Below are 27487 nucleotides of genomic sequence, written 5' to 3'. Positions count from 1 at the left end.
AAAGATGAAAATACATATACTATACTAATAGTATATTTAATAGCGATTTTTTAAAGAGTGGCTACATTAATATCAGATGAAGTAAACATCAGAGTAAAAAAAATTATCAGGGACATAGAGGAACATTCCACCAAGAAGACATAGGAATACTGAACATGTATGTACCAAAGAACAGAGCTTCAAAATACTTGATGCAAAAACTGATAAAATTGAAAGAAAAAAATACAGATCCACAATTATACTTGCAGATTTCATCACCCCTCTCTCAGCAACTGGTTGAATAACTATAGAGAAAATTAGCAAGACTATAGAAGAACTAAACAACACCATCAACCAACAAAATCTAATTGACGTTTGAAGAACACTCCACCCAACAACAGCAGAACATATATTATTTTAAAGAGTGCCCATGGAACATTCACCAAAATAGAACATATTCTTCAACATAAAACAAACCTCAACAAATTTAAAAGAAATAAAATCATACAGTGTATTCTCTGACCACAATGGTATCAAACCAGAAATCAGTAACAGAAAGGTAACAGGAAAATCTCCAAACAGTTGGAAACTAAATAACATACTTCTAAATAATCCATGGATCAAAGAGAAATTCTCAAAGTGTCTTAGTCCATTCAGGTTTTTATAACAAAATATCATAAACTGGGTAACCTATAAACAACAGAAATTTATTTCTCACAGTTCTGGAGGCTGGGAAGTCCAACATCAAGGTGCCGACAGATCTAGAATCTGGTGAGGGCCCACCTTCTGGTTCATAGATGGTGCCTTCTTGCTGTACCTTCACACGGTGGAAGGCGCAAACAAGCTCCCTTTGGCCTATTTTAAAAGGGCACTAATCCCATCCATGAGTGTTCTGCCCTCATGACTTAATAACCTCCAAAAGACCCACCTTGGGAGTTAAGCTTTTAATGTATGAATTTGGGAGGCGACACAAACATTCAGATGACAGCACAAAAGAAAAATTAAAAATACAAAGAAATGAATGAAAAGGAAAACAAAACATACCAAATCTAACGGAATATGGCAAAATCAGTTACAGAGAAATTTACAAAACTAAATGCTTATATTAGGAAAAAGGAAAGATCTCAAATCCATAATCTAATTTCACCCCCAAGAAAATAGAAAACAAAGAGGAAAAAAACCAAAGTAACCAGAAGGAAGAAAACAATAAAGATAAGAGCAGAAATCACTGGAGTAGAAAACAGAAAAACAATACAGGAAATCAATGAAACAAAAACCTTTTTAAAAGATCAACAAAATAATAAACTGACAAAGGAGAAAAAGCAAGCAGTACTGCAAAGAATAAAAGGGAAATGATACAAACCTACCAGTATCAGGAATGAAATAGGATACCACTATGGATCCTGCAACCATTAAAATAATAATAAGGAATACAACACACAACTCTACATGCATAAATTCAACAATTTAGATGAAATGGACCAATTCCTTGAAAAACAGAAACTATCAAAATTCACCCAATATAAAGTAGATAATCTGAATAGCATAACTATTGAAGAAACTGAGTTGATAGTTTAAAACCTATTGAAAAAGAAATTTCTAGATTCACACGGTTTCACTGGAGAATTATACCAAACAGATAAAGAATTAACAGCAATTTTACACAATCTCTTCAGAAAACAGAAGAGGAGGGAATACTCCCCAACTCATTTTATAAAGATAGTATTAAAACCAGACAATGACAGTACAAAAAAAAGAAAGAAAGAAAAGAAAACCACAGATGAATATCTTTCATGAATTTAAGATGCAAAAACCCTCAATAAAATACTAGTAAGTAGAATTCAGCAACGTATAAAAAGAGTGATACACCATGACCAAGTGAGGTTTATTTCAGGGATGCAAGGCTGATTCAACATTTGAAAACCAATCAATGAAATAACATCAAATCCACAGGGTAAAGAAGATAAACACACAATCATATAAATTGATGCAGAAAAAAGCATTATACAAAATTAAAAATTTATTCATGATAAAAATTCTCCGCAAACTAGGAATAGAAGAGAATTTCTTCAATGTACATTGATAAAGTACATTGATCTACAGCTAATGTAATATTTAATAGTTAGAGGCTGAATGTTTTCTTCATGAGACTGGGAATAAGGTAAGGGTGTCCACTCTCACCATTCTTATTCAATATAGTACTAGAAATGCTAGTCAGCACAATAAGGCAAGAAAAGAAAACGAAAGCCTGGAGATTGAAAAGGAAGAAATAAAACTGTGCTGATTTGTAGAGGATGTGATTATTTGTTTTAATAACCTCCTATCACCTATATTAGTTCATTTCTGTTGTTTATAACAGAAAAACCTGGATCTGGGTAATTTATAAAGAAATAATATTTATTGCTTACAGTTTCAGAGGGTGGGAAGTCAGAAGCCCAAATCCAGGGAACACATCTGGTGAAGGCCTTGTTGGTGGTAACAGTGACACAGGGGTCTCACATGACAGAACAGCAGAACAGAGAGAGAGAGACTTTTACGTGCTCTCCTTTTAAAGCCCTCAGAATCATGCCCATGACCACCATTATTAATTCATTCACCAGGGCATGGTCCTCACAATCTAATCACTTCTTCAAGTTCCCACCTTTCAATTACCATAAGAGGATTTCCCACCTTCAACAGTTACAGTGAGGATTAAGCTTCAATGTGTTTGGGGGGGGTAGTATTCAATCTATAGCATCACCCCATCAGTGAGGGACGGGTTTCCACCCTGTCATTACGGGAATGGCCAGACACATGACACCCAACACTGGACAGATGAGATAGACAACTACTTATTAATCACATATACTCATAGCCCGAAAGAAGAGGATACCACTTGCCATGCAGGGCCACATGGGTGTTGTACTCGGAAAGAGAGAAGAAGCAGGGAAAGAGGTTGGCAGGCTTTGTAGTATCAACAGCATGAGGTGGCATCTGGTTCTGGCAGGAGGATGTGACAGTCTTGTTTGAATCATTCTGAGGGCTAGTGGGGAACTAAAACCCACTACTCAGGTATAAACAGGAACTGTAGCTGGCCCCCTTGATAAGGAGGGTTGTTTAGTTGGGGGACCTTATCTGTGGGAGCAGGGTAGGGAGGAGAACTTAGGCCATTCAAGGATCTCCCCATTTGCCAGATGTCAAGATAGCACATCATATTGGGCCTTAATTTTAGGCCTTACACTACATTGACTATGTAGAGAATCCCAAGGAATCTACAAAGAAACTCTTAGAATATGAGAGTTCAGAGAGGTTGCAGGATATAAAATCAACACACAAAAATTAATTGTATTTCTATATATTAGCAACTAACAGTAGGTAATAAAATGAAAAACCCAACTCTATGTACAATCACTCCAGAAAAATATGAAATATTTCAGTGTAAATATAACAAGTTGATTCTCTCCCACAAATCAATGAATTTACAATGATAAAAATGTAACATCAGCCAAGCTGGGGCCACTGGACCTCAGGTGAAGAGGAGGAGAGACCTATGGAACTCATGAAGGCAGGAGAAACCACAATGAGAGAAAGAAAAAACTGCTCTCAGCATTTCGGCCCACAGCTGCTTTAATGCTGGAGCTCATGGAGCCGGAGCCAGCAGAAGCCACAGCTGTGCCTTTTAGATGGAGTTACTTGGAGGCAGAAGGGGAGAAGAGGACTTTGGTGGCCCCCAGGACAGCAAAACTACTAATAGGGTTCCTGTGGACCCATGCAGGAGCCAGGAGCCAGAACAGCTGAAAAGGGGAACCATTCAGAGGCCAGTGAGTCAATGCAGGGGACCAGTGCAGGGCCTGTCCCATGGGAAGTGTTTGGAGCACAGGCAGTGGGTGAGACAGGCCCACCGGGAGAACACTGGAACACAGCAAGGACAGCTGATCTGCCCCCCAATCAGTGCAGGACGACTCAGAGGAGACTGGTCAGGAATGCAGAATTGCATGGGGTGCAGTTTAATGAAAAAACTCAGGCCCAGATCAGAGTTTCTACACAACCCAGGTGTACCAAGTATCAGAGCTGGAAGTACCTACAAGATCAACCATCAAACCCTGAGCTGCACTAAAAGTCTTCCTTAGGGAAACAGCAGCAAAGCAGCAGTTTAGCTCAACCACACAGCTCAAGTACTGGTTCCCAAAGGAAGTTCCCCCATGTTAGAAGTAAGCAAAGGACGAAAAATTAGTTCCGGCCCAGGCACACCACCAATGCCTTGGGGCCCACCAGGGAACATGAGGCATGAAGCTAGGGGCAGGACTCCTGCCCACAACCACTCACACTGCCAGCACCCTGAGGTCCCACCCAGGAACCCAAGGATTGGAGCCCGGGACTGGACCCCACTCCCACATCCAAGCATACCACCAATGCCTTGGGGCCATCCTGGGGATCTGAGGCATGGAGAAGGGGACCAGACCCCCCTCCCACAACCAGACTCACTGCACCAGCACATTGGGGCCCGTCTGGGGACCTGGGGAATGGAGAAGGGGACCAGAACCTCCTTCCCACAGCCAGGCACACAGTGCAAGCACCTTAGGGCCCATCCAGAGACCTGGGTCATGGAAAAGGGGACTGGACCCCCTCCCACAGTGAGGCACATAGCAACAGTGCTTTGGGGCCCACCCAGGGACCCGGGACATGGAGATGGGGACCGGACCCCGCTCCCACAACCAGGCACACCTCACCAATGCCTTGGGGCCCACCTGGGGACCCAGGGCATGGAGAAAGGGACCAGACCCCCCTCCCACAACCAGGCACCCCATGCCAGCACCTCAGGACCCACTTGGGAACCCAGACCATAGAGAAGGGGACTGGACTCCCCTCCTACAACCAGGCTCACTGTGCCAGTACCTCAGAGCCCACCCAGGGACCTGGGGTATGGAGCCAGGGGCCCGGGGTATGGAGCCAGGGACCGGACCACCCTCCCACAACCAGGCTCACCGTGCCAGTGCCTTGGGGCCTGCCTGGGAACCTGAGGCATGGAGAAGGGGACTGGACCCCCCTCCCACAATCAGGCACCCCGTGCCCAAGCCTCAGGGCCCACCTGGGGACCCAGGGCATGGAGAATAGGACTGGAACCCCCTCCCACAACCAGGCACTCTGTGCCAGCACCTCAGGGCCCACTCAGGGACCCGAGGCATGGAGAAGGGGACTGGACCCCCCTCCCACAGCCAGGCTCACCATGTCAGCACCTCAGGGCCCACCTGGGGACCCAGGGCATGGAGAAGGGGGCTGGACCCCCCCCCCTCCCACAACCAGGCACACCGTGCCAGTGCCTCAGGACCCACTCAGTATGGGGGTATGGAGCTGGGGATTGGACATTCTCCACAACCAAGCACACTGCCAGCGCCAAAGAGCATGCCATAAACATCTTCTCCATGTGGGTGGCCCTCCACAGCCACCACGATAACCATGGCTGCCATGAAGGCAGCTAGATGCCACAACCATCACACAGATCGTCCGCCAGCCACTGGTGTGCCTTAACACAAGGAGAGTCACCAGCAGAGATAAAGAGAGGAAGAGGATCTCTCCACAGAGCACATTTCAGAGTGATGGAAGAGGCATCTGCTCTATGATAGTATTCGGTGACCTGATCACACCTCTCAGCATTGGACAGATCTTTTGGGCAGCAAATGAACAGAGTAACCATTATTCTTTCAGAGGGTGAGAAGAAATCTAGGGTGATTAGAGAGGGGCGGGGGGAGGGAACGGGGGGATGGGGAGGGATTGGACAAGGGGCATAAATAATAACTACAATTTGTAACAATATATTTGCTAGTAATATTGATTTTATCAACATATCTCAATGTTGAACCCCTAAAATTTGTATAATCAATTTTGATTCAATAAAAATTTTTAAAATAAAATAAAAGAACAAGTCATGTTTAGGGTTTTATAAAACACTTATGAAAGAAGTAAAAAAATATCTAAATAATGAAGAGACAGATCATGTTCATGGATTGGAAGAATCACTATAGTAGATATTAATCCTTCCTTGAATTGATCTATAGGTTTAACACAGTTCAAAATTCCAGCAAGATGTTTTGTACATATAGACAAGCTTACTCAAATTTTATATGGAAATATAAAGGAATTCAAATATTTAAAATAATTTTGATGAAAAAGAAAGTAAAAGAATCACTCTACCTTATTTTAAGACTTATTCTATAGGTACAGTGAATCAAGATAGTGTGGTGTTAGAGGACAGATAGACACAGATCAATGGAACAAAATGAAGAGTCCATAAATGGACCCACACAAGTACTTCCAACTAATTTTTGACAAAGGAACAAAAGCAATTCAATGGAGGAAGGATAGTCTTCTCAACAATCATGATGGTGCAATCGGACATCCATAGGCAAAAGTGAGTCTTGACCTTAACCTCACACCTTATACAAAAATTAATTCAAAATGAATCATGAATTTAAATGTAAAATGTAAAACTATAAAGCTTTTAGAAGGAAACAGAAGAAAATCTTCAGGACCTAGGGCTAGGCAGAGTTCTTAGCCATGACACCAAAAACCATGATCCATAAATGAAAAACAAATTGATAAACTGGACTTCACCAAAATTTAAAACTTTTTCTCTGCAAAACACCCTAATAAAAGGATGAAAAATCAAGCTACAGATAAGGAGAAAATATTTACAAACCATATATCCCATAAAGAGAATCCCAGAATACCAAAGAAGCTAAAACTCCATTGTTTACACTTGCCTGACAATCAAAGAGAAAACAGGGAAGAGTCCATGAATTCTGAGTGCTGAACACAGAGAAGGACTTCATTTGCACTTGTACTGCCAGCTCCAGTCTCATTTTAGTTTCTATTAAGATCACTTTGTCTTGATCTCATCAGGGATTGTCAATCAATGGATTTGATAATTGAATCTCGGAACTATGTGCTAATCCCACAGTCTTATATTACAAAACAGAGCTCTGAGCTCAGTAAGTACTTCCACATGACAGTTAAAAAAAAGATGCCTATGTCCTGTGTGCCATGTGTCTTTTGAAGGACAAGCTTCCCTTGGTTATTCCTAGAGTGGAAAACAACTGTTGACATCTATCTAGAACACCACTTCAGGACTGGCCAAGGAAGTATCTTGGGAGCCAAGCCTTACTCAAAGCACTCTGTGTCCTGGGATGGGCGTTAAAGAGGATCAGCAGACAACAGAGAAAAAACTCAGCAATGAGGCCAACAAGGACAGAGACAACACCTCGGCCTGTCACACTCATGGGACTCACCAATGCTCCACTGAGGAAAAACTGAGGGTTGCATCAGTACATCATCTGCGTTGCTCTGTGTGTGCACATATATGTATATGTGCCTATCTAATAGTTTTATGAATTCACTGCAAAATAAACAATAGCTAGTTCATTCCATGGTGTAGATTAGGTTCTCCCTCCTCCCAAAAGCCTTCAGTTGTCTTTTAAAGTGTCTGTTTGCCAAGTGCATTGGTAAGGATCTATCAGATATCAGCAGTCATTATCTGGGGGCATAATGGGCACCACTAGGTAAACAGCCCTCTCACACACAGGGCCTGGACAGAGCCCACCCGAGCATGGCTGCCTGCCACTCCACACGTTCCCTCCCTGTTCCGTGCACCAAAATGCTTTCCTGGCTCTGACAATGGAAGCTGCTAATGCATCCCAGAAAGTGTTTACAGAGCATGCAGCAAAAGTGCTCTGCCTCTGGAGCTGTGAACAATGATGCCTACCACATGCTGGACCTCCCAGGGATCAGAAGGAGGGCCCTGAGGTCAGCTCAAAATCACCAGGCTACTTCCAAGATGCAAAGCCACAAAGCCTGTCCTGAGAAATGAGGCCACTATTCAGGCCTCCAGCAAAGGCCTGACTGGAGTCTGGGAGGGTCTGCTTCCATCAGAGAGTCATGGCAGGAGGGAGCATTAATTGCAATTGTTCCTCTGACCACTGCTCCCTGGAAAGGTGGCTCTGCATTCTACATGTGAAGTGTTTGCCCTAGAAGGGATTTGCACTGAGCAGTTACAGTGCATTGGATTTGCTTCACTCTGCGCATCCCCCACATTTCCCCTTCTCCTCTCCCTCAACCTGAGCAAAGGATGACCACAAACTATTGCCAACAAATGGGCAAACCTTCATTCAAAGGTAGGTCATGCCCCTCACATTCAGGCTGGCTTCTGTCCACTGCTAGCTTCAATCTTCACTCCCAGCAAATGGGCAGGCCATCCCTCAGCCTCACAGAGAACGAACTGCACAGGAAGAGGGACTTTACAGGCCCTGCTTTCACCCCAACAAAAGATCCTAACAGTGCTCACTCCTTTCCAAATTCACCTTCAGTCCTATCTTCCAGACCCCCTGAGCACCAGCAAGTTCTGCTTTTAGTTTTATTCACCACCCCCACCCCTTCACTGGCACCTTATTTTGGAAACCTGACATAAATGAGTCTCTCTCTTTGTAAGTTATAGACTCAAGCATATCCACTTCATTGCACAGCTCGAAATATACTTCTAAATGAGCCAAATCAACTCTCAAAATTCCTTGATCTGACTACTAGGGTGGTCACTTATATTTGGATTTAAAGATGACAAGAGTTTAAAATGTACAGACATCTATCAAGTTAATATATTTTCAGTAATATCAAATGCTGGTGAGTATACAGTGAGACAGACACTCTCCCAGTCTACTAAAGGTAAAATTTGGTAATAAGGAGAAATATTTGTATACAAAGATGTTGAATATTCCATTACCAATAACATTGGAAAAACTGAAAAGCAACTGAAAAGAGGGAAGATCAGCAAATGGGAAGCAGAATTCAATCCTACCCAACAGCTAGGCCCCTTATTCCTCTTAAGGAGAGAATTATTTATGTTTACAACACAGCTAGGCAAGCAGCTGGTGGAAGATAAGTTCTTGAGGACACAGATCAGTAGGACACAAGAAAACAAAAGAGACAGACTCCTCTCCACTAGAACCGAATAGGAATGTGTGGGAGTGAGTAGAGAAAAGAGGAGAAATAAAGAACCAGGATAGTAGAACAATGTTCTCTAGTTCAGAAAATGCAATTTATTGCCAAATATCCACGGAAATTTATAAAAATGTCAAATTGTCAAATATCCTTGGGACACACATAAAATTCAGCACCTTAATACATTTCAAAAACTAAAAATTTAAAGGCCACATTCTCTGATGAGGAAATAAATCAGAAATTAATAGCAACATAATTTTTAAATATCTTGAAAATTTTCAAAAATTCCCCTTTGCTCTGTCCTACCAAATGTTTAACTTATGATGAAATAGCAGGTTTCTAGGAAAATGCAAATTATCAAAATTGATTAAAGAAGCAAGAGAAATCCTGAATAAAACAATAATGGTATAAAAAGTAAAGTAGTTGTCAAAGAAATATTCTGCCACAAAGATTCTGTGCCCCCTTTATTTTATTGGCAAGTTATTTTAAGCCTTCAAGCAACAGGTTATTTCTGTGCTATTTAAATTGACAAGAAAAAATTATGGAAAGTGCCTTCGTTCATTTTATGAGGTTAGCAAAAATCTTGACATAAAAACCTGAAAAATATAGTACAAACCAACATCTCTTATGAATACAGATGTAGCAATGTTCAATAAAATATTTGCAAACCAAATCCAGCGGAATATTAAAGAGACAATATTTCATAGCCAAGTACAGTTAATGCCAGGAACACAAGGATGATTCAATTCTAGGAAAACTATTAATGTCACTAGCTCAGAAGGGCAGAAGAATATGGTCATCTGGATAGCTCTGAGGAACCCTGATAACGAAGCATGCTGGGATTTACAGCTTTACGTGTAAACCATTGGCAGCAGTTGGTTCAGTTGGGGGAAGATACCACCCCAGTTGGTTCAGGTGGGGAAGAGCAGAGTTACTCTAAATGATGGCCAACCAGAATCAGAAAGTTGTGCTAGGAGTCTCAGTTACCAGATATCAACCCCAATACACACACAAGAGAATGGGGTCAATTACCCAAAGCACTGTTTTTTCAAAATGTGAATACGTCCCCGTGGTGGGTCATGAAATTAATTGATTAGGTCTTAATCAGCCATTTTTTCATGGAATCAATTGGAATGGAATGAAATGAAATGGAATGAAAAAGAAAAGCAAATAGGGTGAATCACTCCTGGAAAGAATAAGTCTTGTTTCCTGAAACTTTTGTTTAAGTCATGTGAAATATATATGTGTATGTATATATGTGTGGATATATATGTGTATATAGTCATGATATAAAATGCATTTCTTCCAATGGGTCACAGTCAAAAGTTGTTTTGTTTTTTCCAAAAAGCTTAAATAACACAACTGACCTAGGGGTTCAAGCAGAATCACTTTCTGGATTTCTACTGTGACAAACACAGGTCTAGGGTTAGAGTTAGGGTCATGAGTGAACGAGCAAAGAAGGTATCAGAGCCTCTTCCTATCTTGTACGAACATCTAATTCATGAAGTAAAACTGGAGTAGATCATAAAGTGAGACCTGACTACAATTCCTCATTTGTGTGGAATCCTCACAAATTCAGTAATATTAGTTTAGGAGGGTCATGTGAGTGTAGTGATTCTTAATGCTCTCTGAAACTATACTGCTTCAATGAAAAGTCTGGCTTTGCCACAATGATAGACTATTTTTCCAAAACATTCACTCCTACCCTGCATATAACACAATTTCCATGGGAGGAGCACATTCCTCTGCCAAAGATTTTGGGCTTGGTCATGTAATTTGCTCTGGCCTCATAGTAGGTAAAGGTACTTCCCCACCTCCTGATGATGGCTTTGGCTATGTAAGTTGCTTTGGCCAATGGAATGTTAAAAGAAATGACAAAAGCAGAAGCTTGAAAGACCCGTGTGCATTAGGGCTTGCCCTCACATACCTCTATCATGATCAAGAGAAGAGCATGCTCTCGTCAGCCTCCTGGTTCAAGGAGGATGAGAGACACATGGAACAGAGCCCAATTAAAAAGAAAATACCTATCAGAACAGAACCCTAACAAGATCAATGCGCACAGAATTTTTAAAATTGAAAGAAATATAAGAAAATGTAGTCAAAGGACATGTGTCACTAGGTTAAACATTCAAGAAAACAATCACAAATTATGGACAACTCAATCTCCCTTTTAAAAAGCTCAGGTAGAAATCTAAGAGTTTAAAGGAAACATTTCAAGGTAACAGAAAAAGTAAACTTAAGAAAGGAATGGCAAAAAATTTTTAAAAAGATACATATTTGAAGACCATATTTTGAAAGCTTTTCTAAAACACACACATACACACGCTTATGAAGACAAAAAATTATTTACATCATGTCCTGCTGAAAATATGGGACTTCAGGATAAAGAAGAAATCATGTAGCAGAGAACGTGAGGCACATGCAAAGGGTCTTCAAAAAGTTCATGGAAAGATTCATATTATCTTTTAATTCCATTTTTCTGTGAACTTTTTGAAGTACCCTCATAGAAGGGAAAATATCAGATTGACCACAGATTTCTCTTCAGCAATATTTAATGCTAAAAAAAAAAACAGAATTGAATCAGCATATTTACAAAGACCTGAATAAAAAGAGTGAGAAAAGCTTTCTTTAATTATATTGTCAAATATATTTCCTGTACTCTTTTTCAGAAATATAAGCTATACATATGTTGGATCTTCTCTGTCATCATTTTTCTATAATCATTTGTATAATTTTTTTTTTACATTTCATCCTGTAGTATATCCATTCTGTCTGGCATGTCCCTTATTGCTTATTCCATTGTTTTTATTTCATTTTTTGTTTGTTTGTTTGTTTCTAATGGGGTCAGCTGTTTGTTGAAGAACAGCATAAAGAGGAAATGGGATATGAGCCAGGAATGAACTAGAGTAGTCCATAATTTCAGTTTTACTTTGGTGTCTGGCTCATCCTCTCACTAAATATATTTTTTCCTTTTCTCTAGCTTTCCATCTGCTCTTCATTTTCAGCATTCAAAAGTCAGTGAGGATCTTAAGAGAGCCTATAATCTACAGGCTTTTTGTTCTGGAAAGGGCTGCCTTCCCACCCCACCCCATCCCCTTGTTCCCCTTTACCCCCAGAAGACTCCATTTATGGGAGGCTATGTTGTACACCTAGACAATAAAAACTCTGTCAACAATGTTTCCCCTTCAACTCTACATCCCTTGCTATTCTTGGTGTCAAACTGGGCCTCTCTGGGGACAATACCCAATTCTTACAAGTCCCACTCAGGGCTCCCAATGTCACTGTTCTTACCAAAAGCTTATTAGATAGGCACAATTATGACAGTCGTCCTTACAGAAATCTCAGGCTTCTCACAATCCAAGGAGACACATCAGCCTTTAAGATTCTCTCTCCCACAGATCTAGACTTTACAGTACTCAGAAAAAGTCCTTGGGGGCTGGTACCATTTCCTTGCTCTGTTGGAGATAAACTTCGTACTCTTTTTTGTTGTTTGTTTTTATGTAGGGTTGAGAGAAGGAACTTTTGTTCCTCCTCCATCATGCCATATGCATTTAAAATAAGAGAAGTTTTTGTTCTTGAAATATGACCAAATAATTTAAAGACCTGGACTAGTCAAAACTACAATAATGAATGAAGATCTTGCCTTAGTAGACACTAAACACATTACAAAGGTACAGTAACTTAAAAAGTATGAATTAGTGCAGGAAGAGATTGACAGATTAATTGACTAAATATATTCTAAAATAAAGATTTAAACATTTAAATATAAATATAAGGCTAGGAGAAAACAAAAATGTACATATATTTTCTCTCAGTATGAGGTTATTTCTAAGCATAATACAAAGGCAGAGAATTCAAAAATTAAGAGACTCCTAGAGTAGACTACTTGAAAATTTTGAATATCAGTGTATAAAACACATATATAAAAATAAAATGTGAATGACAAAATGAGAAAGTTATTTGCATCATATAAAAAATGAAACGTTAGTACTCTGTATATAAAGATCACTTACAAATTAATAAGAAATTCTTAATAAAAAGTAGGTAAAAATATGAAGATGAAAATCTGTCATTCTATTTCTAATGTCTTAAGGAAACAATACACAAAAGCAGTAATACAAACGGCCCCAAAAGTATTTTTATGAATCTCTCACTAATAAATGTCCTTAATCTTATATTGCCAACTACTGCAAGGTATGAATATACATTGATGGAAACTTTCTCAGAGGCAATTTGATAGTATAAATCAAAGGTCTTAAAACTTCACATACTTTTTGACCCAAAAATTATACCTCAACAAATACACTTTTTGGGGATGTATTCAAAGCAAATAATCAAAAATGTGACCAAAGGTGGATCTGCAAGCATATTTATAGCAGAATTACTTGCAACAGCAAAAAAACTGTAAGCAGCCTAAATGTTCAGCAGTAAAGAATTAGTTAACAAAGCACGACATATCCAAGTAATGCAATACTTACTATGAGTACATTAAATATTATTCTAGAAAAATATTTAATGATATATAAAAATATTCCTCACTTTGTCAAATTTTTTAAAATAGTTATCAAAATAGAGTAATCACTTTTTAAAAGATACACATGTTAATATTCTAAGAAGAATATTGAAAATCCAAAAAACTAGAATTAAAAGTTATGTTTATTTTCATCTTTGTCCTTTTCTCTGTTTTCCACATTTTTATAATGATTATGTTTTCTGTTTTTAAACAAGAAAAAACCCACAAAGGCAATTTCCAAAGAGATAGAGAATGAAAAGAATTTAAATAGTTCCTAATACCATAAATGATTTTTTAACTTTTTATTAAAAGTTATTCTTATTGTGAAATGTTCATACCACCCAAAGCTATCTACTGATTCAATACAATCCCCATCAAAATTCCAATGACATTCTTCACAGAAATAGAAAAAACAATCCTAATATTCATATGGAACACCAGTTTTTCATATACCAGAGGGCATTTGTATGTCTTCCTTTGAAAAATGTCTATTCGGTTCCTTTGCCCATTTTTTGATGGGATTACTTGGTTTTTTTACTGTATAGTTGTTTTTTACTGTATAGTTCTTTATATATTCTGGATATTAATCCTTTGTTGGATGTACAGTTTGCAAATATTTTCCCCCAATCTGTAGGTTGCATTTCTGCTCTGTTGATTGTTTCCTTTGCTGTGCAGAAGCTTTTTAGTTTGATACAGTCCCATTTGTCTATTTTTTTCTTCTGTTGCTTGTGCTTTTGGGGTCTTATACATAAGGTCTTTGCCCAATCCTACTTTCTGGAGTGTTTCCCCTGTGTTTGCCTTTAGTAATTTTATGGTTTGGGGCCTTATATTTAAGTCTTTAATCCATTTTGAATTGATTTTGATATATGGTGAGAGGTACAGGTCCAGTTTCATTTTTCTGCATACAGAAGTCCAATTTTCCCAGCACCATTTATTGAAGAGGAAGTCTTTTCTCCAATGTATGTTCTCGTTGCCTTTGTCAAAGATCAGTTGGCTGTAAGTATGTGGGTTGATTCCTGGGTTTTCTATTCTGTTCCATTGATCTGAGTGTCTGTTTTTATGTCAGTACCTTGCTGTTTTGGTTACAACAGCTTTGTAACATAATTTGAAGTCAGGTACTATTATGCCTCTGGCTTTATTTATTTATTTATTTATTTATTTATTTATTTATTTATTTGGCTTAGGATTGCTTTAGCTACTCAGGTTCTTTTGTAGTTCCATATCAATGTTAGGATTGCTTTTTCTATTTTTGTGAAGAATGACATTGGTATTTTGATGGGAATTGTATTGAATCTGTTGATTGCTTTGAGTAGAATAGACATTTTCATAATGTTAATTATTCCCATCCAAGAGCATGGTCTGTCTTTCCATCTTGTATGGAACAACAGAAGACCATGAATAGCCAAAGCAATCCTGAGCAAAAAAATAAAGCCAGAGGCATAACACTACTACACTTCAAATTATACTGCAAAGCTATTGTAACCAAAACAGCATGGTACTGGCATAAAAACAGACACTCAGACCAATGGAACAAAATAGAAAACCCAGAAATCAACCCACATACTTACAGCCAACTGATCTTTGACAAAGGCAATGAGAACATACACTGGGGAAAAGACTGCCTCTTCAGTAAATGATGCTGGGAAAACTGAACATCCATATGCAGAAGAATGAAACTCGACCTGTACCTCTCACCATATACCAAAATTAACTCAAAATGGATTAAAGACTTAAGTATAAGACCCAAAATCATAAAACTACTAAAAGAAAACACAGGGGAAGCACTTCAGGAAGTAGCACTTGGCAAAGACTTTATGAATAAGACCCCCAAAGCACAAGCAACAAATGAAAAAATAAAGAAATGGGACTGTATCAAACTAAAATGCTTCTGCACAGCAAAGGAAACAATCAACAGAGCAGAAAAGCAACCTACAGAATGGGAGAAAATATTTGCAAACTTTACATTCAACAAGGGATTAATATCCAGATTATTGGGGAACTCAACTTCACAGTAAAAAAAAAATCCAATTAAAAAATGGGCAAAGGAAATGAGTAGATATTTTTCTAAGGAAGACATACAAATGGCCAACAGGTGCATAAGAGAATGTTCAACACCACTAATCTCAGGGAAATGCAAATCAAAACCACACTGAGATACCATCTTATCCCAGTTAGATTAGCCAGTCTTAAAAAGACCAAGAATAACAAATGCTAGGCTGGCCCATTCGCTTGGTTGGTTAGAGCACAGCCTTATAACCCCAAGGTCAACAGGTTCAGATCCCTGCACTGGCCAGCTGCAAAAAACAAAACAAGCAAACAAAAAGAATAACGAATGCTGGTGAGGATGCAGAGAAAGGAGAAACCTCCTATACTGTTGATGGGATTGTAAAATAGTACAGCCATTATGGAAAACTGTATGGAGGTTTCTGAAATGACTACAGATAGAATACTATATGATCCAGCAATCCCACTTCTGGGTATATACCCAAAGGAATGGAAATCATCATGTCAAAGGGATACCTGCACTCCCATGTTCATTGAAGCTCTATTTACGATAGCTAAAATATGGAACCAATCTAAATGTGCACTGATGGGCGACTAGATAAGGAAAATGTGGTATATATGTTCAATGGAATACTACTCAGCCATAAAAAAAAAAATGAATTATGAAATTCTACCATTTGTAGCAACATGTATGAGCTTGGAAAAAATTATGTGAAGTGAAATAAGTCAGACACAGAAAGAGAAATACCACAGGTCCTCACTCATAAGTGGGTGCTAAGAAAGAAGGAAGGAAGGGAAGAAGGGGAGAGAGACAGAGACAGAGAGAAAGACCCACAATAATACATTGATCTTTTAGAAGGACAGAACAAATCTGTGGTTACGAGGGGGCGGGGGGAAGGAGAGGGAGGTTGGGAAGAGATTGGGTAAGGGGCATAAAGAATAATTATGATTTGTAATAATGAATATGCTAATAATATTGGTTTGATCAACACATGTTGTACACAAGTGATAGTGGTCAATGCCGTACCCCAAAAATATATATAATCAATTATGCTTCAATTAAAGAAAGAAAAATAATAATAATAATAAATAAATAAATAAAGTTATTTTTTCTTGTTTTAAAATTATTTTAAAAATATAATCCTATTATATTTATAAACGAAGGCTTGGAGAACAAAAGCATTTCTGAGCATTTGACCACAATAATTTATAGCATACATTGGCTGGAGCTGTTCAGTGCTGACAAATTCCAGAAAGTAATTGCATAAAATACTTGGAGAGGAAATTGCTTTATGGTTCCATGCTATTTATGGAAATTAGCATTTTTGTAAAAATAAACTGAGAGCAATCACTATCATAAACCTTGAAATGTGGTTTCCACAAGATGTTAGCTTTGGTGCTTTAAGATCCATTAGTAATGCAATGGCGGAACACTGCCTACTTTTTTCCTGTTATGAAACAATTACATATAATTGGTTTTTTCCTCTTGTATCTTCAATCCCACCCTTTCTCCTGGCTGCTTCTTTTTTGGAGCAAAGATATCCTGAAGCACACCATGCTAAGAAAAACCTCTCTAACGATCCTGTTTCCCCCTCAAAGAGTACCACACGTTTTCTTTATTCAGTGCCTCACCTTCTGCAATCCACATCGTCCCCCAAAACTGCTCCTTCAAACATAACCAATCATTTCCCAACATCAGGGTGAATTTTTATCTTCATGTGCCCCTAAAACTTGTTCAGAACCTGAAAGAATTTTCAATTCTTCCCTCTCTCTAAATTCCATGTAATTACTTATTAAGTTCTATCCCTTCGGGTTTTAAAAGGGTTCCTGCATTCATATCCTCTCATCTGCAACTAACTCCCCACCCAGTTTGTCTGCAACTAACTAACTCCCCACTCAGTTTACTCTCAAACGCTGACTCTCAGCCTGGACTAGTACCAGAGGCCCCCCAACTTATGTTTTGTTCAAGTGTGTCCCCAGTGATCCAATGGAGTCTTAATGGTGCCTCCCTTCAACCCCTGATCAACACTGCTTACTGAATAAGGCCCTTAGCATGCTCTTCAAGGTCTTCCCGAGTGCAGACACAAACTCTCATCTTTACCTCTCACCCCACGCTGCCATGGACCCTACTCTTCAAACACAGTGTCGAGGAAACAGATCTAAGAGGCAATTCTGAGATGAGACAAATGGGAGTTAGTGGACACATGGGTTCAGGGCAGGGGCAGAAGAGAAGGATGTGGAATGATGCCAAGATTCTGGCTGGAATGACTGGCTGGCTGGTGGAGAGCCGAGGCACTGAGAAAGAGTTGGGTGAGAGGTGAGAACTTCGGTTTGGGAAGCACTGTGTCTGCGGCTGCCAGGGAACATTCTGATGGAGGTGCGTAGTAGCACATGGATGGATACACTGACCTGTGTCTCACGGAGGAGGCAAACAGAAGCCTGTCAGAGGTACTGGGCCTCTTCTATTCTGGAGGGGCCCTTAAGTAGAAAGAAAAAAAGAAAAAAAAGGAAGGAAGGAAGGCCAGCCAAAATAGAGTGATCAAGATTGGGTTTTATTTTCAATGTTTATATTTAGCAGTTAATGTAAAATAATGGGCAACTTCTTATCTTTTTGGTGTATATATGACCCTACTTGAAGAGAACATCAGAGACTTACATTTGAGAGGCTGCATCATTATGAGACCTGGGTCTCCATGGGACAAATCCCAGGCAGGAGCCTCTGCAGAGAAAACCAGAGGAGTGATGGCGGGTATCTGGGGAGAGCATATGGAGGGAGAGAGAAAAAGGCAAAGGGCAGAGCTCTGGGATTGAGCAGCATTTAAAAAGAGCCACAGATGAGCCAAAGAGGGAGCGTGACAGGGAATGGTCAGAGAGGTAGAAGGAGAAAACGGACTGCGGGTGTCACAGACGACAAACCAGGAGACAGCTCCCATTCCTTCTCCCACTGGATTCTTACTGGATCTATCCAGTGACTCCAACTTGCAGATTTTCAGGCTTTGGGTAATAAAATGGAGTTTGCAAGCTTAGGTCCTTCTGCTCAGACTCCATCACCACTGTCAACACAGCTTGGAATATTTATCCAAAATCACTGTAGAGGATGAGGTCACACAGGAAGTACATTTATGACATAAAACCTGGAGTGCTGGAAAAACTCTACTCAGAATTGAAACAGGGTGAAGAGGAGAAGGCCACAGTGTGTATCGAATGTGTAGCAAAGCCCATTCCATTAAGGAATTATTCTAAGGAAACATTCAAACAAGTGAGCAAAGACGTGAGCATAAGCTGTTCATTACAGGTGGCTGATAGTAAACACGAGTGAGCAAACTATCTGGGAAACAACCCAAATGTTCAATGAAGAAACAATGTGTTTAAACAAATTATGGCATTACAGTATATCCATAAGGACAATGGAACACAGCCATTAGGAATAAAAAATGAAGAAAAAGAGAAACATTCATAGAGAGTGGCGATGCCTGCAAGGAGAGACTGGCAATCCACTCCCCCAGTGGACATCTGCTTAGACAGTAGATCCACTGATCTGCCCCTGGGCATACCAGAGCAAGGAAAGGGGAATTGAAGGGAGCTGGTAGAGCAAGGAGGCAGCAATGAAGCATCCTGTCTGCCCACTGTCTGGCACAGCAAGGTGCATGCATTTCCTATGGGTCAAGCAGACAACACCAAACGAAGCTGGGTTTAAGCTATCCTGCCAGCACCTCACCCTATAAGGCTGTCTGCTAGCTGAGAAGATTCCAGTAGCAAGTGTCAAGCCAGAGCTGGACCACCTGCTGTGGGGAAGATCCCGCAGAGTCCTTCAAGGAACTCTCATCTGCTACCAGCGGGCAGAGTGGCCAGACAGAGCCAAGCGATAGTGGCAGCTACCAGAGAGAGGCACTCAGCTAAGAGCTGGTTGCCTTTCTCCCTGTCCCCTCTCCATGCTTCCTACCCCAGGAAAGCTGGACCCATAAGAAATAGAAGGGAGAATTACTCCCCCAGAGCCCTATCCCACTTCAGGTACCTGGAGCCATGTGTCAAGCCTAGACTAGAGGAAAGGGAGATGAGATTTAAATCAAGTTGTGAACCAACATTTTAAATCAAACTGGAGTTTTAACAACTGAAAATGATCTCCCCAAGATTTCACTGAGTGATGGGAAAAGGGAATTTGACAAGGCATGGCTGGACCAGCGATCGGCTCCATATTTACGCCCCATAGAAATGAGACTTCTCAATAAATCTGTGTCTTTCAGAGGCCCAAATCTCCTGGATCACCCAAGATGGGCAATACTCACAGACACCCAGGCTATGACTTACCAAGGGGCCAAACCCAGCCAAGTTCAGGCTGACCTAAAGAGAATTATGTGCCATGTCAGAGTCAGGACTGCCCTGAGCTGATTTATCCACAGAGCAAGTCCTCCAAACCCTGACCCAGGGCTGGTCCCCTGGGATCCCATCCTCACTGCCCATGATTGATATGATCAAGGCTGACAGCAACACCATGGGTAATTGAGAGAACTTTCATAGTGAGATTGTTGTGGAACGTGAGGCTATTGTGGAAGGAGAATGAGAAGCCTAGGTCAGGTCACCAGCACTTACATGGTGCTTCTTTTGTCCTCATGCCAACTCTGTGATCTTGCCAGCCTCTCTCAGCTCCTATGATTGCATCTGGGTTACTGGGGATGGACAAGGGATGCCTGTGTTGGCAGTAGAGGGGAGGTCAAAATTTAAAGCCTACCTCTGACCTCCTGTATGAGTTTTCCTGCTGCTGTAACAAATTACCACAAACTTAGTGCCTTAAAACACCATAAATTTATTCTTTTACAGTTCTACGGGTCAGAAATCTAAAATGCATTTTTACAGGGCTAAAATCAAGGTGTCATCAGGGACCGTTACTTCTGAAGATTCCAGGGGAGAATCCATTCCTTGACTCTTCCAACTTCTGGATACCACAGATTACTGGTGCCTTGGCTCCTGGCTGCATTTCTCCAGTCTCCAGCTTCCATGGTAGCATCTCCTACTTCCTCTACCTCTGACTCTTCCTGCATCTCTCTTATAAGGACTGTTGTGACTGCATAGTCTAGGATAATCTCCCCACCTCAAGATCCTTAATCACATCTGCAAAGTTCCTTTTGTCATATAAGGGGACATTTATGGGTTCCTGGAATTAGGATAGGACATGGACATATTTGGGGGCCATTATTCAGTCTACCACACATCCTAAAGGTATCCACGCTCTCTGCCCAGCGACTCCATCTACATTATAATGATCAAGGCAACAGGAGCTAGAAGGGCATCTACTCAAAACCACTTGCCTTCTGTGCCCACCCTACCTCCAAGCCCTCCAATCAGCCTCCCACAGCAGCCTCCAGCCTCATGATGAAAAACAAAATGTGAAACCATTCTGTCTTACACTTATGCACTAACAAGACCCAGGAGACAGGATCTGAGCCAACTCAGATACTGCTTGTTTTACAAGATGTGTTCTGACATTTTCAAAATCCTTCTCCCAGCATAGGAGGCCACCACAGAGTTATAAGACAACTCTTCCAACAGCCTCCCAGAACCTCTTCATCCAAATGTCTCCTGCCTTTCAAAACTTTCACCTCGAGGAACCTGTTCCAATAGATGTCTATGAACTTGGCAGGGGATGGTCGAAGATTGAGTCATCCTTCAGAAGAGGCCATCCCACCCGCAGTCATAGGAGGGGAAGACAGGATTTGCCAGAGAATCTAAGCAGTACAGCACCTCTCCACAGGAAAACAAGGTAGGGGGACACTCAGATGTGCATGAAGCCACCTTGATCTAACTGTTTAAAGAGATAATAGCAAGCTACGTGACCAATGTTAAAACAATTGTCAGAAAGCTAGGAAGCTATCTTGTGACTATTAAATTAGTATACAGATGAGTTTATTTTTCCTCTGGGCAAAAGAAAAAAATGAGGAGCAAGGTGTAATTTGGGGGACAGTCAACAGGATTCATCGTCAAGGTGTCGGGAGGAAGTTCGAAAAGCTCTCTCGTACTCCAGGCTGGAAGAGGTAGTTGGAACAGCAGCTGCTGTCTTCTCTGGGACGATCAGGTCCCTAAGGAGAGGGTCTTGAGCAACAGGAAGCTTCCAGGGCCCATGAGACAGGAAGGAGGGAGGCCTTTCCAGCTGCCTGGGTGCAGGGAATAAGTGAGCTTCTCCAGGAATGTTCTACAACCTCTCACCATTACTCACGGTCAGTGAATATAAGAGTTTAAGTTTTTGCTGATTTAATAAAGAAAATCTAATTTTTATTAATTAGTTGGAACATCCCATGTTCCTTACAGCTCAGTCTCACACATTAGTTTTCTACCAACCAGCTGGTGGCAGCACTTATAGGGCACGGAGAGAGACTAAAGAACAACCTAAGCTCCACCCAAACACCAAAATCACAAGATACCTCAGAGGGACAGCTGGCCCTAGGTATATAACAGAGGGTCCAACCCATGGGCAGGGCCCCAGGACTGATCTTCCCTCAGGGCCCACGGTGAGACTGCCCTGGCCACACTCATGCACACCTGCAGCCACCTCTCCCTGAGAAGATCGGGCCCCACCTCCTCCCAGCCTCTGCGGTATCTTCCCTTCACAGCTGATGCCTCTTGAGTGCCCCCTAGAGCCCTACAGCAGAAGATACAGGCACTGAGCTTGCTTCAAACCTTTAAGGCCAACAAGCAGCAGCACCGCAGAGAGCTGACATTTATTATGCACTTACTACGTGCCAGACACGGCTTTATTTTGTTTTCACTTTTCTCCATTTCACAATGGATTAACTCCTCCAAACAATTCTATGAGGTAGATACTATTATTACCTTGTCTCTATGGAGGTGGGAACTGAGCTGCGATGCTGAGATGTTTGTATGACAGTGATGAAGTGGTGGAGCTGGGATTCGAACAGTGGGAGGTGTGGAGGAGGAAGACGTTAGTCTGAAATCTCCTTTTATGACCTTCTGTGTGCACTGCCTCAATACATGGAAAAAGCACTGCCACAGGCACACAGATATGGAAAAATCCAAAAGAGGTCACTGAGTGATTCAAGCTGGGCAAACACTGTCCTTGGCCAAAGGTCAACAGACTGCCTCAAGGCACATTTAAATTTTATAGGGTGAAAGAAGGCAAAATAAAACACTGTGCCTTGAAGCCTCAGCCCCATTTGACCAGCAACAAATCTCTGACGCCGTTGTAGCCTGTTGTACTCCACTCATGGGACAGGAAAGTACATCTCCACCCTTTTACCCCACCACTACACCTTGCTGGCTGGAGAAACTCTAAAATTCCCAGGAAAATACATAACTTTTAACAAAATATAACTATTAAAATGTAATTATGGGGCAGCATCAAAAAAGTGGGATGATGGGGGAGAAGATGTTCCTCACTAACCAGTTCTTTGTGAGTCACAGAATTCATGGGCATTGCAGCTGAAAGAGGCCTGAGAAACACTAAGTCCAGAAGAGTGACATGAGAGACAGAGAAGTCTGATTAATTTATCCCAGGGTGTACATCTTCATGCATATGTGCATGCTCATTTAATAGACATTTAGGCCCCTAAGTGCCAAGCCATTTGCCAGATGCTGAGGGTACACAGGCCACCAAGCCATGTGCCTGAGAAGTTACCTGTGCAGGGAGGGTCACCTTGTTCTAATTCACACGAGATACTGTATGTGGCTAGCAGCAGCCCTCAGGACACAATACTGACCAAGATGTGCTCTGCATCTTCAGGTCTGGGCTGCAAACTGCTTGGCTGAATCCAGGCTGCAAACATATTTGCCTACTTTTTGGTGCTTCAAAAACTGGGAAATTTTATAAAAAATCTGGATGATCCAACTATCTTGAAAAATAAGACTTGGCAATCCTGGGTTTGTGTTCCCATTTAGCATTGATCAGCTGGAATTGAGTGGAGGCTGCTCTTAATAGATGGAGCATATGTTCTCCATTTTGCCACTATCTCCACCACTACCTATTATCTCTTAGGTGATGCTATTTTTAGTCCTTTGTTTGAATCTGCCCAGTAGGCAAATAAAGATGCAATGCATGAGCTGGCTCCTCTCAGGCTGGTGGGAAAGGCAGGAGTCAAGAGAGAGGACTGCAAAACAGTGGCATATGTGTTGATAGAAGTAAACTCAGAATACTTAATTAGTGGCTACGCTAGGGTCAGAACCTGGCTCTGTCCCTTGATTGTGTGCTGGCCTTTAGCAGCCCAGTCTCTGCCAGGCACACGCAGACAGCCATTCTAGTCTGAAAAGACAGGGTCCATCACAGCCCCAAGTCATTGCTATTGCACGGTATCCACAGTGGCATCAATGCCTGCTCAGGATTCAGAGAGGACCGAAGGGATTTGGATCATCTTTACAGCTAAACCAAACAGAAATACCACTGGCTGTAGGTAAGACAGAAAGTTAGATTCCCTACTGTAGGATTAAGACTAATCAAACCACATCTTAGGTGGTCTAGATGAGGCTCCTACGTAACCACAGGGATGCCCACCATTTCCCTTCCACTCCCTATTACCTGTAGAAAGGTAGAGTGCATGAAGACCATCCGTATCAACAGCCACCAGGGGCTCTTCCAAGAAGCCATGGGGTCTAGTCTCCTGCGGGTCTCACTTGGAACCTACAAAGGAGTAAAGAGTTGGTTTCCAACCAGCTCTGGCCCCAGTGGCAGAACCTATGACTTAAATCAATCAGAAGGAGGGACACTGAAGCCCAGACAATATCTTGGAAAGGTTTGTGTTGGTCCAGGATGGTGCCACCTTCTGCAGGGTGCAGGCTATCTGGGGCTCCCTTTAGGATGACCTCAAGGTCAGGAGGGCAGCTGGCCTGCCTCCAGTGGGCAACCCACACCTCTAGCAGCTGAAACATCCCTGCACCAGCCATTTTCCTGCCCATCTGTCAGCATCAGGGTGTGGCTATTGGCATCTAACTGAGGAAGCCAGCATGGAGCCAAGGGTTAGGGCACCTGCCAGCTTCTGCTACTTGAGACAAAAATGAGTCTAAGGCCAACTAAGCCAGCCCAGAGAGGTAAGAGACTTGCCTAAAGTCACACAGCAAGATAGTGGACTGGAACGCAGGTGTACTGATAGTTCAAGGCTTTCCCCACTAGATGACACCTAGCACACTCTGGGTCCCATACCCTCAGCCAGAGAGGCCTAAGAGCTGGGTTAAGGGAGGTTTGGAGGGCACAGCCCCGGGGCCAGACTAGCACAATCTCCTAAAAGTAGGTGAGGGAGAACCAACAGAGGTCAGCTGAGACCAGGAGGGCAGCAGGGGCTTTTTCTGAGTTTTCCCGTCAATTTACAGGGAAATCAGAATGAGTCGAGACTGGAAATGCCGAGGTCACACTCGACTCTCGCTTCGCCTCGCGGGCGCCTTGGCGGAGCCGGTGTCCGGGGGCGGGTCGGTGGCTTCTCTCCATCTGGAGAAAGCATTAAGGGCCTGGCCTAATGCGATCCGCAAATGTGCTGCTGTTTCCGACCTGAGGCGGCGACTCAGGGCTGAAGGGAGGCGGCCGGTGCCGGGCCCTGGGACTGTGCGCCCCCCTCGCGCTCTAGCACCAGTCTTCCTAACGCACACTCCTCCTACGACCCGCTGCCTCCCGGCAGTCGCTCCCCAGCGTCCCCGCCGCGTCCCGGTCACCCCCGCGCCCACTCTGCATGGCGCGCGCGTCGCCTCAGCCCTTGGCGCTCCGGGCGCTCGCGACCCAGGTGCCAACCGGCCGGATCTTCGGATACCGAAGGCTACTAGCTACTGTCAGCCGTTTCCTACCTACATACAAACCCCCAGTGCTGAAAAACCCCAACCCTGTGGGGTTCCTCCATAATTAAGAGCGCCACTTGGCCGGCAGAGAGACCCAAAGACTCTCCCCAAACCCTCCAAGACCCCCACGGAGCGCGCCCGCCCAATGTGTCCAAGCCCTGAGGAGCGTCCCAATGCCGAAGACCCCGCGGACCGCGTAGTACGGCCCCCTCTCCAAGTCCCCCAACTTTCTTAGAGAGAGGCCACTGCTCCGAGTCTTACTCCCCCAGGGAGAGCCTTCCCTGGATCCCTGCGGGGCCCCCTGCGCCGAACTCGGTGCACCCACCTTGCGCCGCAGAAGCGTCTGGGACGTGTGGCCCGGGGGCCGCGCGGGCTCGGCGCGTGCTGGGAGAGGCGGGCAGAAGCGGCCCCGTCGACACCTCGTGCGGAATCCGGGACCAGGACCTTTCCCGACGCCGGCCTCCAGCCCGCCGCCGCGGCGAAGTTAAATGGGGCTGGGACGGGGGCCGCCCCGCCTCTCCCGCCCCCTCCGGGCGCGCGGAGCGCAGCGCTGGCCCCGGCCCAGAGGCGGAGGGCGCGCGCCGCCACCTGCACCGCCCGGCAAGTGCACGGCGCGCCCAGGCGCCCGTTCGCCCGCGCGCCAGCACCGCGCCCTCGGCCCTAGCCGGGGGCGCCGGGGACGCGAAGAGACCGGGTGAGGGGCGCGCGGGGCCGCGGCGACGGCGAGACTCGGCTGGAACTCTCCTCCGCCCGCTTCCTGGAAGCCACTCCTCGCCCTGGGCCCGCCGCCAGGCGTGGTGCCAAGAGCCGGGATTGCCGACGCCGCTACCGCCGCCGCCGCCGCCGGCAGGCGCGCAGGGGAAAGGCGGCCGCTGCGCCGTGAGCCAGCCGGATCGTCCCGCCTCAGCCGGAGCTGGAGTAGGGATACCATCGCCCCCTTCCACCCACCACCCCCCGTAACCTCCACCCACTCCGCCCGGGCCCGGGCGCCGACTGTGCAAAGTCAGAACCAGCGGCCGCACGGGGAGGTTTGCCCGGAACCGCTGGCTCGTGCCTGAGAGCCTTAGGCGCTCCTGGCTGGGCAGACCAAAGTCAGAGACCAGCGGCCTCCTCCAGACCTGTGCCTCCTGCGCCTCCTGCGCCTCCCGCGACGCCTAGCACAGACCCCGCACGGGGGCCACGGGTCACCGGTGCGCTTGCTGGCCACCTGGGGGCCTCGGACATTTGGCTGCCAGGGACCACGGGCGACCGAGCAGGGGCTCGTCTTAGCAGGGTACCTGGTACCCTTTATATGAGCTGGGCTTGGGTGACAGAGCTCCGCAGTCGCCAGGATAATGCAGTGCCCAGCTCTGAGATTCGGGGTGGGGGTGGCAGTGTCGGAAACAGGAGGCTGGAGTGAGTTGCCTCGTGGCTTCTGGAGATGAAGAGAAGTCAGTGGAAATGTTTGTTCCTGGCCTTGGCCTAATCTCAGTGGTGTAAACCCAGGGCCAGGGTTTTCCCTTTGGTCTGTGTTATGCCCCTACCCAAGAGCTACCACGGTCATCATTTCCTTGAGTGCCTTCTGTGTTCCAGCTGGGTGCAAGCTCTTTATGTGTATCTAATCTTCACAAAAACAGCCTTAGAGCAGTAGTTAGTAGCATTATCCCTTTTCACCTACGGAATCTGAGGCACAGGGGATAAACAGCTCCCCCACTGTGAGTGGAGAAGCCAGAACTGGAACCCATAGTGCTACTCTCTAGGGCCTGGGTGGTTCATCTCTAGGTTGCTCTCCTGCCTTCTCTGTCATTGGTACTTTTCAGATACTGTTAGAGCTTTACCAAGAGGAGTTGGCCCTGCCTGACTTCCTCACCTTTTCTTCCCTTCCTTACTCTGGTGACTTTCTCTGGCCAAGAGGAGGGTGTCCAAGACTGTCTCTCCAGTCCACATAAAATGGATGGATCCTTGTGGAAGGTGAGCAGAGGACAGGGCAGCGGGAAGAAGTGTGGCGGTGGGGAGAGGGAGGGAAGACTGGGCCATACCAGAACTAACTCACCCATGTGCAGTCAATTCTCTTTATTCACCATATTCACTTTATGCTCTATAAAGTCACTAGAACAATGAATTTTTCAATACTGAGTCATTGCTCCTAGGAGAAATACAGGGTTAGGTTCCTGCAAGCCTCTGGTCTAGCAACATTTTTGTCAGCCAATCAACACATTATTTTATGGATATTTCTGTTTAAAGACATCTCATTTAGCATATGTCTTTTTGTTTATTCAT

The 27487-nt window shown here is 43.5% G+C and overlaps 1 protein-coding gene across 1 annotated transcript in view; it reads right to left on the bottom strand.

Annotated features, from left to right (window-relative positions):
* ADAMTSL3 (ADAMTS like 3) overlaps positions 1-24041 on the bottom strand; it is a 345110-nt gene extending 321069 nt beyond the window's left edge. Inside the window, exon 1 of the mRNA XM_063090639.1 lies at positions 23985-24041. Within this exon, the coding sequence (XP_062946709.1) occupies positions 23985-24014 (30 nt within the window). The 5' untranslated portion in view covers positions 24015-24041. The remainder of the gene's footprint in view (positions 1-23984) is intronic.
* Between the last annotated feature and the right edge of the window lie 3446 nt (positions 24042-27487).

The sequence above is a fragment of the Cynocephalus volans genome, chromosome 3 (assembly GCF_027409185.1).
Source record: "Cynocephalus volans isolate mCynVol1 chromosome 3, mCynVol1.pri, whole genome shotgun sequence".
In the NCBI taxonomy this organism is placed as follows: Eukaryota; Metazoa; Chordata; class Mammalia; order Dermoptera; family Cynocephalidae; genus Cynocephalus; species Cynocephalus volans.
Note: the sequence above shows the minus strand (reverse complement) of the source record. Positions and strands in the feature narration are given on the sequence as shown.